Genomic DNA, 12204 nt, shown 5'->3' on the forward strand with positions numbered 1-12204 from the left:
TACTCAAGCAAGAACAATTTTGCTGAAACACAGCCTGACAGTTATCTCCTGCCTGCTAAATAACTTCTGTGGACTCCACGTGGCCCATGGGATAAGGACCGCATCTGAGAAAGGCATTTAAAGCTTTGCATGATTGTTTATGTAGGAAACAGGTCATAGGCCCACGCTGGGGTGGGGTAGGCGGTGATTGGGAACGGGGGAACCTGATTCCTAACAGTGGGCTCATTGTGTGGCCCCGGGGAGGTTCCTTCCCCCTCTGGGTTGGGCTTTTAGGTATGTCGGATGACCTCCAAGGTCTCTCTTAGCACCACCACAGAACACGGCTCTTGGAGATGCTCACCCAGCACGGCAGGGAAGACTGAGCACAGACCAAGCACAGCATGGGCTCTGGGCAGGTGACCGTGAGCAGGAAACAAAGTAAAGATGTGGGTACCAGAATGGGGGCCTGAGGTGCAGTTATTTTTTGGGAATAAGTCAGGAAGTAACAGACCTAGAGGCTTCTCAGCAGCAAAGCTCCCATTTTCTCCTGTTTGGGACCAACTTTTGCTTTCAGGGCTTTTCTGATTCCTAGCCCCTGGGACGCAATAAATCCTGACCTGAAGCAGAAGGGATTTACTAAAGTTACACTCACCATTCAAAGCTCAGGATTAATTACCTCCTGCTTAAGGACTGATTGCTAGGCTTCTGCCCTGTTCTCTGTGACCAGATCACATGGTATGCCCCAGATCTGGGGGAAGACCCCTGCCTGGGTCTGCACCCTGAATCCTGCTCTGTGAGACCAGTTAGCATTGGGCCTCTTCCCAGCTCTAGTTTATCATGTGGGGCTTGCCCATTCTCCTGCCCCCAAACTCCCACCTGCCACATCATCACTACAATGCACCCAGATGCCTGTCGGGCTCCCTGGTCCCCCCCTGTTGCAGATTTTTCTGAACAATTCCTTTTGGAGACCACATGGGTCTAATCCATCCCACTGAAGTCAGCAGGCTGGGCCTGGCCATGGGTCGAGCCACAACGACTGGCCTTCTGGATGGTAAGGCCAGTGATGGGGAGACGGACACCTGCCTTCTCTAAGTATGTGTAGCTCCACGTCTTCCCGTCAGCAAAGATCCTGGATGTGATACGACCCGATTGGTCGTATTCCATCCTCTCCGACATGATGCCTCTCTGGACGCCAGCAATATGACCCCCGGGGGAGTACGTCACATTGACGCCATTCAACCTGCTGCTGGGTGACCAGAGGCTGGGCCGCCCTGCCTGGTCGTACAGGATCCGGAGGGTGAACTTGCGGTGGTCGTCATAGATCTTCTCGGTGCGGGTCACACGGTCAAAGTCCAGGGACAGGAGGTTCCGGTTGTGAACCTGGAGAAGGGGCAGGAGGAAAGAGCGAGTTAATCTGGGCATGGGAAACTTCGGTGTGAGAAGGTCCTGAGTAGAGGAGGCAGCACAGGTCATGGGTGTGAACAGACAGGGTTTGGGTCCTGGCTCTGTCACCTGTCAGTTCTGTGACGCTTCCTCATCTGTCAAACGGGAATAATAATGCCAGTTACATAGGACTATCGTGAGAACGAAGACAATGCGGGTGCTGAGCCAACAGTGGCTTGTCCTGAAGACAATCCATATCGTTTCCTAATGGGATTCTTCTAATGAGGACAAAAAGGCAGATCCTTCTCGACTCTCTCCTAAAAGGGGAGAGGCCAGGTGGGTGCAGCAAATTCATGCGTGACCCCATTTCTCATGTGCCAGGCAATGTGCTAGTGTTTGGCACTGAGGAGACCAAAGCTCAGGGGCATGAAGGGACCTCCTCCAGATCTCCTGGCTGGTGAGTGACTGCGTCCGGATGTGACTCTCACTACGGCAACATGCTGACAAATGCTCAGGGGTCCTCTGAGTGTGTCTGTCCCTTTTAGGGGCCTTGGACCTTTCATCCCCTCTTGCGTCTCTCTTGCCCTCTGCCACCATAGTTAAGCCTTCCTGGTTACCTTGGTCAGCTCCCAAGGTGTCGTCTTCTTCCTGGAGGCCCTGGGAGGCCATGTGCGTTTGAGTCTAGGACAGCTTCTATGTACCTGGGGACAGACACAGTCCTAGCTTTGGGACATTTTGCTCCTGCCTCCAGGATCAGGATCCCCTTTGCAGGATCTCTACCTGTGCTGCTAGGTCAGCACACGATTCAATTTCCTTTCAGAGTCAGGAATACAGGGCTCCCACAAGGGTAGTAGTAAGTCAGGGTTTTTCATAGTTTAATAAAGAAATAGACTTGAGGGGCCTACTTCCGTATTGGGATCCACCCCGTAGGCACTGATTGCCCCTGAAATACTGCCAGGCACTCCAAAGCTAAAATGCTGGCCCCTCTAGCTGGGTGCACTTTGTGACTCTTCCATCAGTCCCTGGTTAAGTCTGACAAGCTGTAAGGAAAGCAGACAATGTAGGTCTCGTGACTCAAAAGCGCACATGTGGGCTGTGGTAACGGGAGGCCCTGGAGGGCTCTGTGTGGTGAAAAGGGCTCAGGTCTAGAAAGTAAAGCCAGGATCCCAGCCTCAATGCTGTGACCCCCCGCTTTTCTGTGTGACCTTGGGCAAGCGCCCTTGCCTCTCTGAATCTGTTTCTTCCTCTGAACCGAGATATTCTGAGGACTGAAGAAGCCTAAGTCAACTGCCTAGTGGAGTTCTGGGTGACTAGAAGGTCCTGAATTAATGATTGCAATTATTTCCATTAAGGCAGCAAATGATCACGGTCATTCTCAGGGAAAGTAGAGACGTGTGTTTCCCCCTTCTCTCCAAACAAGGTTCTTAAACCTTGAAAATAAGGATTTATAATGATGCTGAGACAACTTCAGCTGTGAATGGCCTGGTTGTAATAAGGTTGCCTTCCCAGGGGTAATCAAACACAATTGCAGAGCAAAAACAGTGTGGCAGACAATTCCCATGAAAAATTGGAGGCGCTGGAGACTGAAGCTGTGTTCTTTGCCGGGAGGGCAAAGGAAGATGCAGGGTCCGCACCCCCACCAACGATGGGGGACATTTCAAAGCCTCTTTTGCAAGGTCCCCTGCGACTCCCCCCAAAGGGGTGCCACCCAGCCAGCTGCCCCCCTCGTCCCCTGAAGGACCCCTAGTGAAGGGGAACTAAACCTCTGTGGCAAAATTAATAAAATTGAATTAAGCAGCTCACTGGGGAACCACCTAATGCTTCCTGTGCTCGGCAGTGGCGGCAATGAGATTATTTTACATCTTTCTTTATTAAAAAAGTTCCCAGTTGTATAAAAAATGAGCTCCATTATGGGGAGGCGCACCCGGCTAACATTCTAATTCCACATGCCGCCACTGTGGGTGGCCATTTATTTTGGGAGGACGTGGAGACGTGGCCACCCGACTGGAGCACCGTTAATCTCAGGCTGGGAGAGGGACCAATTAAAGCCTGGGAAACTTTTGGTCCAGCTCACGCCGCAGACGGGAAGTCCTAACAGCACTAATCGCTGCCGTTTATTGAGCACCTGGGGGTCTACCAGCACCGGGCTAGGTACTCGGAATATATTGTCTTGTTTCCACAGAGGAGGGGGAGACTCAGAGCAGTTGCTCGGGGCTACACAACCAGGCCCAGGCAGGAATGAGACCAAGGTCAACCTTCCCGTTTAGCACATTGCCTCAGACGTGCCTGAGGGGCTCCCGGAGAATTCAGACAGGGGGCTCCGTGAGGCTGCAGAGGGGGGCGGGCCACCGAGAGCGCAGACGGCGAGGCCTGCCTCAGGGAACTAGCGGAAGGCTCTTTCCCACGTTCGATTTTTGCCGGAGTTCTTGGCCGTGCAGGAAACACAGGAAGCCCGGCTTTCTGCGTTCCCATTGTGTGATGCTGGCTACGTCGAGACACGAGCCGTGCTGACTGAGGGTGCTTCCGTGGTGTTTAGGAGTCAGGAACATCTCGCTCACTTCTGTGGTTCCCTTCAGCCCAGCGAGCGTCTGCAGAGCACCAGGCGTCTGCAAGGGGCTGTGCTGAGAGCCAGGGCCGGTTCCTTCGCTGTCACGCTGCCCCTCACCTTCCATTCCGAAGCCGGAGGGAAAAGAAGCTAGGCAATGGGGCCTGGCCTGGGTCAGAGGTAACACTCCCCAGAAGCATGGGCCGTGAGGCAGAGAACGGGCTGGTTCAGGGCATCCACATACTGAAAAGCACTCTGAACTGCCAGGCCCCACATGCCAACCCACTGGCGGTGACGGCTGATGGGGAGGGCGGGGGGTTGTTGTGCTCATTTAGTAGGGGATAACTGCTTGGAAAGAGCACAGGATGGGGCTTAGGTTCCAAACAGCTCCATGTGAATAACAGTAACGACCAAAACAGTGGTGAGAATGGCAGGAGCAACGACGGCGGTAGGTATGACTGACCACTTACTGCGTGCTAGACTCCACACAAGGCACTTTATATACTATTTCTAATTCTCGTAGCAACTTGTAAAACTGATTTTATCCTTCCCATTCCTTTGGACAATGAGACTGAGGCTTTGGATGAATGAAAGGACATTATGGATTTGCTCAGATGCAGTCAGGGTATAATAGAAGCTGGAAACCCAACTCAGGCCCAACACTAAAGCCAATACTCTTTCCACAGGTAACAACTGAAAAGATATTCGAGACTTATTATGGGTGTGTGGGGGGGTGCCTACTTGACTTTCCCCCTTTTGCAAAAGGCCCAGGAAAACTTTCACCCCCAGGGCCAGTTTCAAGAACGGAACCTGGTTCTGCGGATTGGTCCTCATTCTCTCATTCTCCCCACCCCCGGCTCCCGCCCCCCACCCCAGCGACCTCCAGAGCTCCGGAGGCTGAGGCCCGACCCGACCACCTGACCTGCCCGGGGCTTGCTCACCCGCAGCCGGCGCCCGAACACGGTGACCTGGCCCCGAGCCTGCTCCTTGCGCTGCCGCCACTCCACCAGGTTCAGGCCGTTGTCGATGGGCAGTGTGACGTTCCTCTTGCCCACGGTGGGGTTGACGGTGCCGGCCAGCAGGTGGGGCTCCGTGTGCAGCGCCACCTCCATGCCGTTGGCCAGCAGCAGCCGCAGGGAGCCGTCGGCCCCGAGGTAGTAGCTGTTCCGGACCTGGTCTGAAGGAGAGCAGAGGGACCGGCTCTGCTCAGAAGGGCTGGGCATGGGCGTTGCGGGGGGGGGGGGGGGTGCACATCAGGGGCAACTGTGTTTTTAAATGGGTTTATTTTTCTGACTATGGAAACGGAACACTATCATTGAAGAAAACTAGGAAAATAGAGGGAGATCGTCCATGATCTCATACCCAAAAAAAGCCATTGTAAATATTTTGTATATTCCTAGACTTTAGGATCTTTCTGAATACACTGATAGCTCAAAGTAATTGCTTATGGTTTTTCACTGATCATGGTATTGTACTGTTGAATATTTTTCATGTTTCTCTTAAAGATTGCATAGTATTCCATTATATGGAAATCCATAATTTACCTAACCAACTTTCAAGTAGATATTGTTTCCAGTTTTTCATAATTACAAAGTTAACACTGCAAATAAACATATTGTAAACATTATGCTAAGTGGAAGAAGTCAGACACAAAAGACCACGTGATGTATCAATGAGTCCATTTATATGAAATGTCCAGAATAGGCCAATTCATAGATAGAGACAGAAAGTAGGTTAGTGAGGAAAAGGTAGAATGGGGAGTGACCGCTAAATGGGTATGAGCTTTCTTTTTGGGAGTGATAAAAATTTTCCAGACTTAGATGGCATTAATAATTGCACAACTTTGTAAATATACTAAGACCCCCTGAATTGTATACTTTAAAAGTGTGAATTGTATATTTTTAATTTTTTTAAAAAGGTGTATTTTATAGTATGTGAATTACATCTCTTAAAAAATATACTTTTTGGATAAATCATTGTCTTCATTTTGGGTTAAGTTACTAGAACAAAGGGTTGAACATTTTTAAGGTTCTTAATATACACCAGGGTAACAATATTCTTTATAACAAGGTGAGAAATAACTCCAATACTTAAGTCATTGACAAAATGTCAAACATATGTATGTTTGAAGTCACTGTCATATATTTATACATATATGTGCATAGATATACCAATGATTTAAAAATAGATCTGATTTTGAAATTTTAAACCTGATTGAAACATTTAAATTAGGATCTTTAGCTAAAAGAAACTTCTGGAGAAGAGTACATTTCAGCTGTAAAATGCACATGGTTCTTTTCTAAAAGTGGAGACATCTCTGAGTTTGTGCTTCAGTCTTCTGCCTCTTGCCCTTCCTCAGCTGGTGCTTCCTCTCTTCAATAAATGCCAGCTCAAGTCCTCCCTTCAAGGCTCTGCTTAATTGTCATCTCTCCCCAGAAGCTTCCCCAGTTCCTTGGTCAGAACGAATGCCTCCTCTTCCCTTAGCCTCTTTATGGGCCTCACTAGTGGTCCTGCAGCTGAGGGGTGCAGGGCTTGCCACTCTGGTAATGAGGGCACTCTCAAATACCTAAGTGCCCGTTGCGAGAGGGACAACTGCCCAGAGAAGGAGAGCATGGCCTTCAGAGCTGGGCTATCAGGGTTCAAGTCCCAGCTCTGCCACTCTCTTGGGCAAATTCCTTAACCTCGCATGCCTTTGGTTCTTCATCTGTACCTTGGGGATAATAACTGGACTCTTACCTCGTAGGATTAAATGGGATAGTGACTATGAAGAGCTGAGAGTAGTCCTTGGTATGTAATGAGTATTACGTAAATGTTAGCTAGTACTAGTTTCATGTGCTTGGCACTGTACTATTCGCAGTCACGGACATCTCTTGTCCTCTCTCCTCTACCTCCACTGCCCCGCGGCATAGATCTGTCCTAGTGAACTTTGCTAGTACTGATCATGGGTCTTCAATAGCTTCCCATGGCCTTTAGACCAGTGGTTAAGAGAATGGGTTCTGGAGCCTCTTTGTCTGGGTCTGAATACCCTACCAGGCGTGTGTCTTTGGACAAGCCACCTAACCTCTCAGTGACTTACTGTCTTCATTTGGAAAATGGAGATGTTAATAATACCTCATAGCGTTGTGGCAAGCTGAAACAGGACTATGAATGTAAAACACTAAAAATCTACTTTATACTTAATAAGTGTTCCAAAATGTTAGCTATCACTCGTATTATTGTATGTGCTCAGTAAACATTTGCTGGATTGGACTAGATCTATTACAGGCTATGTTAAGCAAAAAAAAAAAAAAAAAAAAAAAGGTATAGTTTTGTAGGAAACCCTCCCTGAGCCTTCTGGGCGAGAACTTCCTCTGCCACTCCCTTCCCCCTCCATCCTTCTCCCACTCATTCTCTCACACACACACAGAATCCTAAGATCTGCCTTAAACTTGCTATGCATTATTCACTGGCAATCTGTATTTTACTTCCTTTGAACGGCGAAAAAGCCTGTGTCATTTTATCTTTTAAAGCTGCTTCTTGCTGAATGCACGTATGTCCATTAATGGTGACTTTGGATGGAATGGTATCTTGTAGAGGCCCGTCTCAAACGGTCCCCATTTAATGTGAGCTGTGACTCCCCAAGCCTGCCCCTCATTAGCAGCTGCTTCTTATTTCTTCCCATAGTTCAGACGTAAGATGAAGCTGAAAGAGCTTTTTACGAAGACTCTACTGAGGTGGCTGCCAAACGGAGCATCTAAGCCCGGTATGAAAGGAAAGGGAGCTTGGCAGGGGCACCAAAGAGGAAACACAGGTACTGCACTTCCTGGATTCCGAGAGGCATTTTTCCTTTTCCCACTTCAGTGTTTCTGAAATTGGAATGTGTCTTAAGTCCTTGTATGAATTTTGAGCAGTGTGTCTCCCCTCCTCTCCAAGCTGAAAAGTTGCTATTAAATCGATGGTACATTTTAAAAGTGAGGAAATGTGGTACTTTTGAATTTAAAAAAAGTTGCCTAAATATATGAAAGGCTGCGCTAACTTTTGAGAAAAATGCCGCAAGCCAGCTCAGAGGTGTGGGGTGGATAAGACAGTTCTTAACCCCAGGAAGGACAGGGTGTCTGAGCCAGCAGGGGCCGTGCTGTCCTTGGCCAGGCAGAACCTGGCTAGCTTGGAATTGGTACCTTCTTTTGGCAATAACGCAGTCAGAGCATAAATACCTGGGGTGTGTCCCAACCTGTGCTACCGGTGCTGGTGGGGAAGGAGCCGCAGGATATCATTTCTCTTTCTCTGAGAATGGCTACTGTTCTTTGAGCTTCTTTATAGGCACAGGATTATGTTTGGGAGTAAAATTGGTTGTGAAAATATATAGTTATTTTCTTATGGTAAACCAAAGTGCCAGTTACGAAATACTTAGTTCAGTAATCCAACAAGTACTGAGTAATACTATGAGTCTGGCCCGTGGTGGTCACCCTATGTACAGTGTGTCAAGAGATCGTCTGAGCAACGGGTATGAGGCAGGTATCTTAATTCAGCCCCGTTTCCCAGACCCAGAGACTGAGGCTCAGAGAAGAATGATTCCACCCAATTCACACCGGTAGGAACCAACACAGTAGGCATAGGGACCCCGGTCTGTCCAGTCCAGAGCTTCTGCTCCTTGCTTTGCCTCATACCATTCAACATGCCTTCAACTTGCTTTCGCTTCCTCGAGGAGAAAATTGAGGGCCCCCACCCCCATGATGTGGTGGAAGAGTCAGGAATAGAATTTGGGCCCCTGACTCCTAGCCCAAGGCTCTTTTTACTATTCGTGTCAAAGCTTTTGGGAGTACCAAAAGCCATCAGGAGGGTGGGGCAGGGGAAAGAAATCAAACAAGGCTTTCCCTAGGGATACCTTTTTTCTTTTTCATGCTTACTAGTGCCAGCAAAGCTACAAACTCCACTCTGGGTCACCATGTCCCCTGAGGACAATTGAGGCAGATGGTTAGTTCACAGCAAGGTTTTGTCACTGTGATTTACCAAAAGCTAAAAGGTCAACTCATACCAGGGATTATTTGATGGGTGCAGAGAAGAAGGGTCTCTTCTCTATGGAATCCTAGAGAAGGCACTTCTAGAGAACAAACTGTTCTCACCTGAGCTTCAGCAGACTTCTCCATGCCTAGATCCCTTTCATGATTAGGTGTAATTATTATTGGCCTTTGTCCTCACCCACAGCAGGGTGAGAGTAGGAACCATTAGAATGGCGGAACAGTGAGGTCACCTGGATTAGCAGCTAGTGCACTCTCCACCCTTTGTTCTGATGATAATGGGATGAGACAATGGACTATGACTCTGAAGCTTCTGGGAGAGAATGTACAGGACTCGGGCTGGTGTGTTCGGCACAATTAGATGGCAATGCAGAGAGAAACCAGTTGTGACGCTTTCCTGTTCTTGGGTGGCTCTAGTAGCAGCTTATTTCTCACATCATCCTCTTCCAAAGGGGTCCCTTCAGCCCTCTGCCTCGAAGTCCCCGAGCCCCCCACCTGGCTTACCTTGCAACAGTGTATAGAAGGCACCCGAAGCAGACAGGTTGGTGGTTATGGTGACATCATCCTTGCTGGACGTCTCTACCTGGACATGCACTGAGCTGTCTGTATCACTTCGGAAACTGCTCACCTGGCCAGTAGGGAAGGTCACATTTGTCAGGCGGCCAAAGCTGTCGTACCTGAAAACCAAGGGGTGGCTCTGAGTAACAGAAATATAATGGTGCTATTGCTGGAACTTGGTATGTTCTACCCCGTGCCACAGTTGGGTATGTTCTGCTTTTCTTTCTGATTAGATACGTTGTCATTTTTCCTCCATCTCCTTGCACACGGTTTTTCAGGAAGTGACTCCACCTGCTGCTATCTGACTAGAGGTAAGGCAAATGACTTACCTCTCTGAGTCTTCCTTTGCTAATTCCATAAAGTGGGGATGATGACCCCTGGCCTGCCTACCTCTCAGGATTACTGTGGGGAACATGCAGGAGTGGCCTGTAGCTACAAACTAGTAGCCACCCATGCAGGGGGAAGATGATGGGGGCCATCGGAGACCGCTGACCCGGGGTCTCAGAGCTGGGGAACTCCCAGAGGTGAGGGGGCCAAACCTGAGGCTTGAATACCCTCTCAAAACCCGACGGCCCGCATACAGGTTGTTCCTGAACAGCACAAGAGATGGGGCTTCCTACAAAGCTATAGACCCTGGGGAAAGGGGGCTCTGAATCCAAACCAGGATCCTGCTGCCACATAAGGAGGCTAAACGGATGGGATCTTGCAACCCCTCCCCACCTCGATTTCACAGCCAGCACCAAGCAGTTACGCATCTGCAGTCGTCACAACTCACAGCTCTGCTCTGGTGTGGGCTTTCTGAAGCATGGCAACTGAATCTTAATTCTCTTTGCCATTCCTGAGAATAATAAAAGAAATGCCTACCGTTACTGAGCCCCTACAGTGCTACAGCACAGCGCTTCTCGTACCTTCTTTTGCTTACTCCTTGCAACTTGTCTAAAAGGTATAAACGATCTCCTTTTTGGAGGAGGCTCAGAGAAGTGAAGTCACCTGCTCAAGGTCCCACAATTAGTAAGTGTGGTGGAGTCAAAATTCAAACCCAGATCTATCGGCTTCCAGGCTCCCACTTGTTTCCCTGCCCTCGCCCAGCATTTCCGTGCTATCCGTTTGCAAGCGTCCGCTGCGTGGGCTCTCTGCACGGCAGAGTGGTCAAGAGGTGGCAGGCAATAGGCTGTTAGCACTTCAGTTACAATTTGTAATTGCGGGAGGCTGGAGTATAAAAAGGTAGGTTTAATAGCCTTTTCGCCCTTGTGTGTGAATGGGAAAAGAGGTCTTCATCCAGATGTCAGTATTTCTGACTTCTGCTCATGCTCAAGCTGGCACACGGCTTCTGTTGTAGGTCTCCCCCATGGCCTCCGGGTCTCCCTACTGGACATTTCCCCCTGCTTTGCCCTTACTACAGCCGCTTCTGGGCCCCGAGGGATTTCGGTATGGCGAAATGAAAGGCCCGAGTGTTTAGCGCTGTCCTGGCTCTTCCCGTGGTCCTTCAGCTGCGCCTGGCTTCCCGCTGGGACCCCTGGTGCTGCGGCTTCTACGGCTTCAGGTGAGACTTGGGAGGTGAGACCAGGCAGGCCTTGGCTGAGCAGTTTTCTGCCCAAGGTCAGATGTGGGTGCTGCAGGGATTCTGCCTTCTGCCAACTCTTTCTGTCCCTGTGCCTGGGACTGACCGAGGCACTCTTTACCCTGGCACAGTCGGCCACAGATGGAGTGCTGGTTAAAGGTCTTTTGAATGACTCACCCCAGTCCTTGACCGAAGACCAACTCTGGGATCAGCTGAGGTGTGAGGAAGGGGGACGGAAGCCTTTCCCACATGGCAAGCAGCACAGGGATCTCTACCATATACCTTGGGCTTGGGCTTGGCGGGGCAAGGGTGTGGGCTGTATCAGTCCTTCTGACTCTCCTACAGGCACCTTAGGGGCTTTGGAAACCTGCTTCTTGTCATGAATTCTCATTTCTTCCTTAGCACTGAGTCAGGTTCTTGTAAGAAATTGTCAGTCTGGCATCAGGGAGGGTGACGATGTGGCTTAAAACCTGGACCGGAGAGTCACAGGTGCAGGGTGCCCCTCAGAGCTGGGTGAGGAGGTGATTCTGTGAGACTGCTGCTAGGAAGGAGGGTGGGTCTTAGGATAAAGATCTGGAAGGTTTGTCCTAAAGCCTCTCTGTTCTGGAGATGCTCTCAGAGCTCTGCTTCCTTTAACTCTAGGGGAGATGGTATTCTTTTCAACTCCTTATGGCGGCTGGAAATTTGAATAGGAAGGGATTTCACAAAAATGTTTAGAGTGGTTATCTCTGGGAGGTAGAATTACAGGTGATATTTTATATTCCCAAGATTTTTAAATAATGAACATGAATTATTTTCATAATCAGAAAAGTGACCACCCAAATAATGCCACATACAGAGAGCTCATGAACAAGGCCATCTTGGGGAAGTGGCCCTTCTAAATTACTGGCATTTATGGAGTGCCTGGGTGGCTCAGTTGGTTAAATGTCCAACTCTTGATTTCGGCTCAGGTCATGATCTCAGGGACGTGAGATGGAGCCCCGCATCAGGCTCTGTGCCAGGTGTAGAGTCTGCTTAAGATTCTCTCTCTCCCCTCTCTCCCTCTCCCTCTTCTTCCCCCTTGGCTCACATGTGCTCGCTCTCTCTCTCTCCCAAAGAAAAAAAATAAATTACTGGCATTTATGGAAGAGTCTCACTTATAGGACATCTGCCAACATCAATCTCCAGGCCTTTTCAGTAAA

General features: G+C 49.3%; 1 protein-coding gene across 4 annotated transcripts in view; it reads right to left on the bottom strand.

The window, feature by feature from the left end:
• The window catches only part of TENM4 (teneurin transmembrane protein 4), a 1359030-nt gene that overhangs the window by 15052 nt on the left and 1331774 nt on the right, over positions 1-12204 (bottom strand). For all 4 annotated transcript variants that reach the window (XM_032427010.1, XM_032427011.1, XM_032427009.1 and 1 more), the window contains 3 exons: positions 9409-9581; positions 4849-5084; positions 1063-1359 (listed from right to left, as the gene is read on the bottom strand). In XM_032427010.1, the coding sequence (XP_032282901.1) occupies positions 1063-1359; positions 4849-5084; positions 9409-9581 (706 nt within the window). The remainder of the gene's footprint in view (positions 1-1062; positions 1360-4848; positions 5085-9408; positions 9582-12204) is intronic.

Source organism: Phoca vitulina, unplaced genomic scaffold (assembly GCF_004348235.1).
Source record: "Phoca vitulina isolate PV1807 unplaced genomic scaffold, GSC_HSeal_1.0 scaffold36, whole genome shotgun sequence".
Classification (NCBI taxonomy): domain Eukaryota; kingdom Metazoa; phylum Chordata; class Mammalia; order Carnivora; family Phocidae; genus Phoca; species Phoca vitulina.